Genomic DNA, 11,740 nt, shown 5'->3' on the forward strand with positions numbered 1-11,740 from the left:
AGTGAATACAGAATAATTGGCATTCGTGTGGGCTTTTCTTATGTTGCTTGTCATGGTAGTATTGGGTTATGTTGCATGTGTTAATTAGGCATCTGTAAGATGAGTGCTGATTAGGTCATTTATACATGCAAAACACTTTTGTTAGCAGTTTTGTCTGTTTGGAACAAAACTGAATTAATTTCTGTTGGAAAAATTGTTAGATTTTTTTTCCCCAAAGACTATCCCAAAAGCCCAACCTGGTATACAGAGCTGGCACAGAATTTTTCCCCTGAGCTTGTTAGCATGATAAAACCAAAGCATGGCTGAGATCAGATCTTTTATAAGCAGAACATTAAGGCATTGTTGTAGATAAGCCACATACTGGCTCTGCTTACAGTAAGGTATTGTTCATTCCATTAACCATTGATCCAAAGTGATAGTGGTTGTCCACAGAATGTCATAATCACATTGTCCCCAAATATGTGAGTAAATCTGAGAAGGGTGAGGGCATCCAACTATTATGTTTGCTATGGATTACCAGTTTCTTAGGGATATTGATGGACCTTCTTTGGAGCTTTTTTTCCTCCTTTTTCCTCTTCATACCAGGAAAATTGAGAGAAGGATAGATGGACAGCATAGTCAAAACTGTTGCTCTTGGTGCAATCAGTACACTTCAAAAGTAGCTTTCAGTAAAGCTCTGTAAACTTCTATAAAACACCTATTAAAATTGCAGCTGTGTCTTCAGAGGATGTTGGAAGCTTTCTTTTCTTGGTAATTGTTCCCAAAAGGGAGTAGTGCAGCTCTGCTTTTCACCTCCATGCATTCAACTCCCTGCCTGCTGATCATGTGGGATTGACTACGTAGCTGGATGAAATGCTACTCTACACCACTGGCACCAGCAACTCTAGTTTCCTGGGAAACAAGTGCCTTCATTAGTGCTAAGACTGTATTGTAGGCAACAAACTATTCTTACTGTTAGTGAGTAAGCATCCCTTATTACATAAAAATAGAGCCCTGCAATTTAGGAGAAATTATCACACAATGAATTACCAAAATGATGGATAATTTGCAGTGTGAGAGCTTTTATATTCTGTATGGGTGAAGAAAATGCAGGAAAAACAGATTCGTAAAGGGGAAGAAAAAATCCCACAGCTCTGTAAAATTTGTAAGTATGATACTGAAGGGTAAAAATTAATAAAAACAATCTGCAACCTGCAGCTATTCTGGGTATTTGAGCTACTGTTCCATTTCAACTGCTTATAATAGTTTATGAATTCAAAGACATGTTTGTTTTTTATTTTCTGTTACAGATCTGGAGTCCCTACAAGCAGCCTGACTGCACAGGGGACCTAGATGGTAGAATTGAGGATGATTCACGTTGCCTCTACACTCATGAAGAGTACATCAGTCTCGTGTTGAACAGTGGCAGTGGTTTGTCCCACGATTATGCCAACCAGTCGGTCCAGGAAGATCCACGGATGATGGCCTTTTTTGACTCTCTCGTGCGCCGGGAGATCGAGGGCTGGAGTTCTGATTCAGACAGCGACCTCAGTGAGAGCACAATCCTGCAGCTCCACGCAGGAGTTAGTGAACGCTCTGCTTACAGCGAGTCGGATTCCTCCACCTCTTTGCACCACTCTCCACCACAGGTGGCTGAAGAGTCTGATGAAACTGCCTATAACTTACGGGCCTTAAGATCGACTGCATCCCCCTCAGCCAGAGAAGACGTGGCTTCCCGTCAGCAGAGGCTCTCTGCGCTGAGAAAGTATCAGGACAAACGTCTCCTGGCCCTTTCCAATGAGTCTGACTCTGATGACAATACCTGTGAGGCAGAACTAGACACAGACCTTTTCCCACGGCCACCATCTCCGAGTCCTGAGGAGAACGAATCCAGCAGTTCCAGCAGCAGCAGCAGTACAGAAGATGAAGAGGAACTGAATGAAAGACGCACATCGATGAGGCAACGCAATGCACTGAGGCGCCGACAGAAGGTGCAAAAGGAGGAAAGGACTAGCACTAACACAGAGAATATAACCCCTTACATAGGTGAGGACATATATGATTACCCCCAGATCAAAGTAGATGACCTTTCTTCCTCTCCAGCTTCTTCACCAGAAAGGAGTTCGGCCAATAAAGAAGTTCTTAAAGAAAGGACGTCTCCTTGTTCAGACAGTGAATCAGTGGAGAGAAAGATTTACAAAGCTTACAAATGGCTCCATTATTCTTACATATCATATTCAGCTAGTAAAGATGGTGAATCCTCCAGAGGAGATGGAGAAAATGATGAAGGGAAACCAGGAACCAGTGGAAGGCACGGTGCAACAGGCTCGCTAACAAAGGAAGATGCTAGGAACTTAAGTTCAGTGGCTCCTCAGGGCTCCTCAGCTCTTTCTGCTGAAAACCACAACAGAGAAAATTTAAAAGAATGTGGTGGGATAGAAAATTCTAGTAATGGTCAACCTCATGAATGTGACAATCAGCGGCGGATGGAAGGTCAAGAAAACACATCTGAAGACACAAGCAGTGGAGGTGTAGCGCATTCTTTTGAGAACAAAAAGCTCAACGGAAAAGCTAACTGCAAAGGGCTAAATAGCTGTACCGAAGAACCTTGCATTCAGACCACAGGACTTGTGGAACAGAAAAATAGTCAGAACTGTCAACCAGCACCAAGCCATCACTCACTGGTCCCTCCATTCTCCGCTGTTGCCATCTGTAGCATGTCAGGTCACTGCTCCAGAAACCAGACTGATGGCAGTGAGGAGAGGAGCTTCGACCCCTCCTGCATTAACCACAACAATGGCCACTTGCATCTTCACCCTTCATGCTTCAACAATGGACAGAGTTTTGGAGAGCAGGAGTCTGTGACACAAGGACTACAGGTGCACTCAAATGCTGATAAAGGCAACCTTGTACAGGTGGGTGTGACCTTGCACAAAGACTGCTGCCTGTCTGAAATGGACTCCAACAGCTACAATGTGAGCACAAGAGAGGATACTGCTGACCTGCATCCTGCGGGCAGCGAGAGCACTCAATCTCTCGGAGGACTGAAAAGACACAGAGTGGAGCTGGAAGATCCAGATTCAGAGAGTTCATCCTTAGAAAAGAAGTTAAAAACATGATAAATGCAAATGTCTGTCGTAGTGTGCGCTCTCTCAAAAAGAAACGGAAAAAGAAAGTATTAAAGGCACATAGAGCTTGGGTCTGAAACATTGCGTTTGATTCTCCATTCCGTTCTTCAGTGGGTCTGTTTTAGATTGCCAGTGGTTCATGCTGTATAAAAATCCAACTTGCTCCTTAATGAGACTGAGTCTAGTGTACCCATACAAGGTTCTGTTTAAAGTAAATCCTTATTAAGATGGTTGACTGAATAATTCTTGTGTGAACATGTGTCATTTGTTCAGCCAGCCAACCAGGATGACTGTTCTAAAGTTTAATTGTTCTTCTAAGGAGGAAGTTTTCCATACTGACACAACATATTGCAGGCTGAAGAATGGTGGAATTAGATCACACTGCTGATAGATCACACAATTAGAATGTGTTTCTTGTTGAGGAAGACAGGGAAGAAGTGTTTCTAGGCCCTTTATTCTGCTTCAGAAAGTAAAGAAATGCAATCATTAGGGAGGATATTTTCAGAACTGGATGGTATCTTCAGAGATGATACTTCATAATGCACTAACTTCTGATACAGTTCAGTGACATTATTTTTATGCCAACAGAAAAGCTATAGGAAATGAGTCTCTTTCCAAAATCAACTTTAGACTGTTCCCATGGTGACATTCAATTTTGTGGGCTTTTTTAAAGAAAAGAGCTGAATAACACAGTGTCATCCCTATATAGAAGTATGATTGTTGGCAAGAAGCAGGTATTATGCTGTAGACCTCATTCTAACCAAGGGCTTTTAAAAACTGGGCATTGAAATGTGCCTTTCTGTGATCTTAACACATAGACACTCTTCATGATCACTATTATTAGTAGTATTATGGTTCTAGGTGTTGGGATATATCTCAATTGTGCCCACCCTTCCCCCATGCTCTTACTCTTGGGAAGCAGTAGACCAAACAGAAAATAGCTGAAGTATGGATAATGTAACATGGATTCATGTTAACAGCAACATTTGGTAAAGTCTAAAAAATGCTTTTTTAATCAGTTTTTGCAGCCTGAAACAGGTTGGGATTGGAGATCAGGGTTGGTTTTCCACCACTGTGCTGCTAATATTTGAAACTGTAGATGGGTACAGTGCAGCAAGTAAGAGAGAGCTTCAGAGAACTGTCCCCACATGTGGGGAGACTGGGTCTTCAAGTCTGGCAATCAGAACTTAGGCAAGAGCACAGCTCTTGCTGCCGAGAACTGCAGTACTCTGTGGTGGACAGAATTGTTTCTTGCCTGGGCACTGTTGTGAGTAGAGTATCTGGTGAGTCATCTCAGTTCTGGCATGCTGGAATTGGTGAAATTGCACTTGCTTCCCTAGCAACAAGGTAAGAAGAGTCAGTGTGTGAAGGGAAAACAAACCATCTATGAAAGACATAAAAGCATGTATGTGCAACAGAAAACGAGGTTTCTTTGGAGCCCGGTAATTTTCAAAGGCTTTCAAGCCCAAAACCGAGGAAGGGTTAGTTTATTTTAAGGAATTGGAAATTTTTGCTTTCAATACAACTCTAGCAGTACATTGCTGTAGAGCACTGGCCTCAGAATAATTATTTCAGATCCACAACTCTCTGGTTCCTTGGGAAAGTAGGAAAAAGCCGTGTTAAAACAGGATGAAGGTGAAGGAGCACTTCAGAAGGGGTGCTGTGAGGGAAAGGTGTGGGAGGGAGAGTGAAGAACGTGACCTGAAACATTGTCTTACAACTACTGTAAGTAGTCTGCCCACACTGGGTCTGCTTTTCTAGGTGAGAAAGGCGAAGGGGTGTTTGCAAACACGAACAAAAGTGGCAATAAGAGCAACCTCTGATACATTGTTACTTTATTGAAAAAAATATTCTGTGCTTACTACATTGTACATCCCTGCAATCAAGATCACTATAGGAGTGTTTTCTTCAGTTGTATAAATATCTTACTGTAAATTGTGAGTTTTAGCCAAAATCTTGGGGGTGCTGAATCAAAACTTTTTATGTTTTAAAAACATAAAACATTGGGAAATTTTCTCATCCCCCACTTCTAGTGAATGAGCATTTCTGCTCTTCTTTGACATAGTCATCTTTTCCTGGTGTTTCCCCAATTGCCTCATGGTCTCACTTTCTGGTTCTTTCATTTGTTTTGAAAAGCAGAATAAAAGCTCCCAGGCTTGGTGTAACAGAATCACAGAATGGGTAAGGTTGGAAGAGACCACTGGAGGTCATCTAATCCAGCTTCCCTGCTCCTGTACAGGCTCTTGGTATAAGGAATTGATGTGGTTTCCCCAAAGACAACCTCCTATGCTGTCCTCTTTCTTGTTATTTCTGGTTTCTGTCAGGCAAAAGGACGAAGGCAAGCTGCAGTCTTAACCTTTTGTTCACAGGAAACTTCCGTGCACACAAGAACTGCAGCTTCTGAAGCAGTGCATTCACCTCACATAAATAAATGTTATCAGCAGTAGGCAGCTCCATTATGTGGTAGAGTCCCAAAAAAGCAAGCCAGCAAGCAGCAGCATGTCCCTTTCAGGTAGCCAACCCTGAGAAGAGCTGCTCTGTGCAGGTTGCTTCACTCTGTCATTGATCCTGTGTATTGCTCTCCCCCCTACACTGGGTTGCCTGTCCTGCTGTGTGCCCACAGTTTCCATGTGAGTTTTGCTGTGTGCTTGGAATTGTCACTCCCTACTTCTGGGAAAAGTGTAAACTGATAGGTGGAAAGTCTTACTAATTTCTCGGAAGAGATTTTACCTTTACTAATAATCTGCCATGTACTTAAAAGGTTGTGTAAATATTGAACTACCCTGTTAGTCACTATTTGCTTACCATGCAGCTTGTTATGGCAGGAAATTTGCTAGGCCACCTTGTACAGTTCATGTCCAGAGAACCTTATCAGTGGGAAAGAAAAACCCTCCCTTACATCTCCCCAGAAAACATTAGACAGAGAAATATTGATTTTTAATGAAGTTCTTTCTTACATTTCTACAAGGCCACAGACTGTATTTGCTTATTTCAGCTTTCTCTGTTTAAAGAAAGAGTGAAAGCTTACTCTTCCTCTGAAGAGCAAGCCTGAGGCTTGTCAGGCCCTGTGTATTAACTGCTTGTAGAGATGCAGGAGGACATGAGATCCATCAACCAAAGTTCATCTCACGTTTTTCCAGCTTTCCAGTGAACATCTTACCCAAGCTGGTGAGTTTTCTCTGAGGTGAGTGGCTCAATGGAGATGACACTTCGCTGTTTAGAAGCAGCTCTCGCAGACTAAGCATGGGCAGAAAGATGCAGCTGCCTCAAGAAGGCAAGAGCACAGGTTTTTACCAGTTGCTTGCAGAAAATTCTGAAATGCAGCCTGTCTCAGCTGGAGTAATAAATGGGAAGGACAACTTATTTCAGAACCTTTCCTCCAAAATTTGCAGAGGATTTTTTCCTGCTAATTTTCATAACAGTAAGAGATTGAAACCTGATCCTAATCTCTGCATATAACCTATGTCACTAGGTAGCTGGAAAATCACTATTCCTCAAACATTTAAAGAAGATAGGTGCACTTCTGAGGCCTTGTACTTGCCTGCATTGTCACATCCTCATGAATACAGAGAGGTCTCTTGCCACCACAAGTTGATATGGCCTGGTATGACTGAAGTCTTGGGCTGCTTTTATTTGCAGTTAATTTAGTTTGCTGTTTGTGGAAGAGAGCAAGACAAGATCGTTGTTACTACCTCATTGAGTTAAAATGCTCTGTGTTAGTGAGTTTTCATCTCCTTTTTACAGGCACTGCTACTGGCAGAGGTACCTTTTACACTTGATGCTTTCTCTCTCATTTTCAGCCACTCAGATTATCTGCATGTCTTTGTCAGACCTGGGAAGCTCAGGACTGTGCTGCAGGACCTTCAGAGTACCAGAGAAATGCAGATGGCTGCAACAGCTGAATTAGTATGTGCACACGCACATGGTTCTTCAGGAATTCTTCCATAAACTAATCCTAGCACACACATAATTTATAAAACACATCAGCACACTCCTGCAGCTGTGTCAGGATGCATTCATTAGCCCAGCTAATCTCTACTCTTATGAACGAGAACTTTGTTTCAAACATCTGAGAAAATGGCAATTCCCTAGGGGAAAAAAAAGAGAAAAAACCAAAACCACCACCACCACCCCCTCTCAATAAAAACACCCAAACCAACATTCCACTGATTATGGGAGGCTCCAAGTTTGCCGAAGTTTTCGTCAGTGGTTGTGCAGATCAAAAGCAGAGAAATTCTAGACATCAGTGTCTTCTGTGATCAGACAAAATAATTTTAACTTGATGTTTCTACTTCACCTGACTGAAGTCAAGGACTTGAACTTGGGCCTCCTGCCTTTCACTTGAGCATCCTAAGCATCAGCCTATTGCATTATTCAGGATGGGGTTTCTTCATCATTTGTCTGAAATGCAAAGGGAAAAGGAAATAGAAACAGTTCCTTCCACAAATACCTGGAGCAGAGCCTCGAGCCCAGCCCTGCTGGTTTATAGTTTGGTGAGAAAATGCTGGAGGACCCTTTCTCCCTTTTCCACCTTGTGTGATCTCTGTTCCAGAGAGCAAGACAGAGATGCTGATGCAGCTCAGAATATTTACCATTGTCTTGAATGTGGGAGAATGGTCCTTCCAAATTGGGTGGGATGGGTATGATTTTTTTTAATAATATCATTTTGTTGTAGACACATAATACCTACCTCCTGAGCCGACTGGCCAAGTCAGAGAGCTATTCCTGAGATAAGTTCTGGGATATGGCTGGCAAGCTCAGCTTCTGTGTCTCAGGGATATCTTCCCATTAAGTTCTAGTCTTGCATAGTCTCACCGGCAGTTCTGGTGTTGCTTTGCAGATGCAGGTTGGCACTGTTGCAGCTTTCAGAGCTGATCAGAGTTGTGCCTTTGCTGAAGCTGCCATTAGCACTCTGGCTGTTTGGAGCTATGTGGTGCAAATGAGTAAAAATGCTCCTATAAGCATGTAAAAAATGCCTGTATTTGAACTTTCGAAGGGAGGATCAGGTCCCTGGCAGCCAGACGATGCCTCTGGCTATGTCTGGCGCTTTCCCGATTGGATGCTACAGGAGTTGCAGGTTTCTAGGTGTGATGCAGTCCCAGACTACATTTTACTTCACAAACCACACCTTCTTACTAGCAGCATTAACAGAGGAAAGCACCAGTTCCTAGGTACTGCCAGGGCTCACCTTCTGGCCATTTCTAAATGGTCAAACCACATGATCTTTGGGAAAGTCTTACGTGTTAGTGTCCTGCTTCCAGAACCAAGACTGAAACAAAAGTTGCTTCAAGGAAAGACTAATGCATATTTTCAAAGAGCTTTGGCTTTAGTTCAGCATTTAATGTTAAGTATTCATGAGATACATACTCTTTAAAATGTGGCTGTGTGGCAGAAAAGGAAACAGCATGAGCTTCAGAACTGAATTCTGTCAGGAAATAGGAAAGAAGTTGAAATGTATTTAAAAACCAAACAAGCAAGCCCCTCATACCCAATTAGGTTCTGAATAGAAGTTCATTGACTAGAAGTTCATTGCTTGCTTCAAAGAGCGACTTCTAAAAGCCTCAGCAATAAGTTTACAGAATTGACTTCTCACTCTTGAGCTTGACAGCTCTAACCCACTGATGTGAAGAAGCCAAGAAGCCACAGCTAGGCCTCACAGTGCTCTCTTGATGGGCCTGCCACATGTTGTTACCCAGCTGGGGTCACTCTTCCATGCAGCAGCAAGGCTGGTCCTGGCTCTGAGCTGCTGATTCTCTCTTGTTTTTTCTGCAGCTGTCTGGTTTAGATTCATATTGCCTGGGATGTGCTGAAGAAAACCCAAAGTGCTTTCCTTTAAGGACCTTAGTTCATGTCTACCTTTGGATCATGGAGGGAAGGTCTGGGGCTACATTTCAGGGTAATTAAAGTGAAGGGGAAAAATGCATGCTTGCAGGAGGAACAGAGGAGTAGAAGACATGAGCCTCCTCATGAGGTTTCTACGTCTCTTTGAGGAGTCTTGTACATTTTTCTTGTCTCTAGGACCTAGAGAGATTTGCAGTGTTGGGTGGCTAGAAAGCAAAAATTAAACTTCGTAGCTCTGCTTCAGTGATACTTCCAGTATATTATGGCCAGACCTGGCCTTTCCCAGCTTGGAATTATATCCTTGAATAGAATTTTCTCTAAAGCATGAGCAAAGTCTGCTTCCCACCTATCTAAGCTTTGGAGGGAGAGAAAGGAAAGATGGTCTAAGCTCCAACAATTTTGGAATAAAAGGATGTGCATGTTTAAAGCTGGTTATAAGCCCCCTATTCCCAAAGTTTGTATTGCACACACCCCGACTCTGCAGTGCAGTGCACTCATCTGCATGCAGGGGTGACAACAGCAGAAGTCCTGCATCTCCTTTAATTCAGGGACTGAGAGTGCCTCAGTCTGTCTGACAAGGCAGATCTCTAGTCTTTCCATAAAGAAGCTTTTTTTAGCTCATACATGTTTCTGATGATGTGGAAGATTTATTTTTGATCTGGGAAAGTCTGTAGCAATGTTTTGAATTCCTGAATTGCTGACTGACATATAATCTATCTGAGGGACACTGGAAGCAATTTACAGCCTTAGATGGAGATTTTTATTTACTTACACATACTTTTAAAGTCAAAACTTTTACAGTTCATCATCCAACATGAGGGCTTTTGACTTTTCATCTCCCCTCTGTTTTCCAGGGAAGGGTGACTTTCTCCTTCAGTCCACTAAAGGTACAGATGCAAAAGGTACAGATCATTTGTGGCCCATCTTCCCAACAGTTAATTAACATGCTGGGACAGTAAACCATCTTGCTAGAGACACAAATTGCAGCAGACAGCAGCAGAAATGGCTCATTAATCTATGCTCTGAAGTTGAAAATCTGCAAAAACATGGGATGGTTTCAGTCTGAGTGACACATCTTGAGGTCTCCTGTGCTGGGCCTGAAATACCTTTGATGTTTCTCTAATTTTATGTTATAGTCTCCAAAGCCAGTGTTTGTTTCCAGCCCAAGGGTAAGCTTACTCTAATCTTACTCTTGCCAGATGAAAATTATTTCAGAACTTTAAGTCAGTGTATTGCTTAGCTGATTACATTTCTGAAGTTTAAACCAAATTAAATACTCAGCTGATCATACTATACAATTATACTGCCTAAAGGGAAGGATTTAATTTGTCTACAGCTGGGAAAGAAAAAAATGAAACAAACCAACCAAACAAAAAAGTCCCCGAACATTTTAAACTCTGAGTAAAAAGGAAGCTGATGGTTGCATGTGCAGCTGAGATCTGCTACTGTGAAACTGCTGCAGAGGCAAACCTCTTCTCCAGGACAGAGGCAGACAGTCCTGAGCTGCTGGCCTTCCTCTGGGAACCAGTTCAAATTCGAAAGCCCTTGGAAAGCTGACAGGTTTCTCCTGGATTAGTGTGCATGTTGACTCACAAGGAAAGCCCCAGAGGGAGCAGCAGGAGTGTTGGCTGGTAGCCAGGCTCAAAGAGGGGTGCTGTGACTCCTGCCGTCAGTGGAAAGTGAGGGAGCACTTAGAATCACAGCATGGTTTGGGCTGGGAGGAACCTTGAACATCATCTAGTTCCAACCCCCCTGCCATGGCCAGGGACACCTTCCACCAGACCAGGCTGCTCAATGCTCTGTCCAACCTGGCCTTGAACACTTCCAGGGACAGGCATCCACAGCTCCTCTGGGCAACCTGTTCCAGCCCTCACCACCCTCACAGTAAAGAATTTCTTCCCAATATCTAATCCAAACCTACCTTCTTTCAGTTTAAAGCCATTACCCCTTGTCTTATCACTACATACCCTTGTAAAAAGTCCCTCTTCACATTTCCCAGCCCCCTTTAGTTTCTGGAAAGCTGCAGTAAGGTCTCCCCAGACACTTCTCCAAACTGAACCCCAACTCTGAGAGTTTCAGCCTTTCCTCATAGGAGAGGTTCTCCTGATCCCTCTGATCATCCTTGTGGTGCTCCTCTGGACTCACTCCAGCAGGTTGATATCCTTGTGCTCAGAACCCCAGAGGTGGATGCAGCTCTACAGGTGGGGTCTCACCAGAGCAGAGGAGGGTAGAGGGGGAGAATCCCCTCTCACCCTGCTGGCCACAGTACATGGAAACTCTTCTACAAAAGCATTGCCCTGTGGAGCAGTGATTCACAGGGAAAGGAGGGGCAGGGAGTTGCCAGGCCTTCAGTTGCCTCCCTCACCAATTCCACTTGTGATATCCGGATATGAGGAGCCCGTTTCACTACTGCTGATAGCAGCACATAATGGAGCTGCCTGGGAAGCTGTGGCTTCCTTCCATCCAGCCCCAACTTAGACTGGTTTTAGGATGTTACCCCGGAAAGTCCAAATACCACACTGAGACAGCTGTGTACCAGCGACTTGCAAATGAACTTGGGTTCGGGGCAGTAAATGCACTAATAAAGTACATATGGCAATTACAATTATTACAATTGGCAAACAGTGAAAAGGGGAAGATCACTGCAATAAATATGAATTAGAAATGAGGAAATACCAACAAGCAATGAGGGAAACAAAGGTCCTAAAGAGAAAAAAAAAGGAGTACAAAGCAAGTAAGAGTGTTTGGTCAAATCCAGATCAGAAGGAACCTGCTGTTTTCCCAAGAGCTGA

At 43.3% G+C, this 11,740-nt stretch overlaps 1 protein-coding gene across 1 annotated transcript in view; it reads left to right on the forward strand.

Moving 5' to 3' along the window:
- The window catches only part of DCAF5 (DDB1 and CUL4 associated factor 5), a 67,971-nt gene extending 64,621 nt beyond the window's left edge, over window positions 1-3,350 (forward strand). The window contains exon 9 of the mRNA XM_063398739.1: window positions 1,290-3,350. Within this exon, the coding sequence (XP_063254809.1) occupies window positions 1,290-3,098 (1,809 nt within the window). The 3' untranslated portion in view covers window positions 3,099-3,350. The remainder of the gene's footprint in view (window positions 1-1,289) is intronic.
- The last annotated feature ends 8,390 nt before the right edge of the window (window positions 3,351-11,740 follow it).

Source organism: Prinia subflava, chromosome 5, assembly GCF_021018805.1.
Source record: "Prinia subflava isolate CZ2003 ecotype Zambia chromosome 5, Cam_Psub_1.2, whole genome shotgun sequence".
Classification (NCBI taxonomy): Eukaryota; Metazoa; Chordata; class Aves; order Passeriformes; family Cisticolidae; genus Prinia; species Prinia subflava.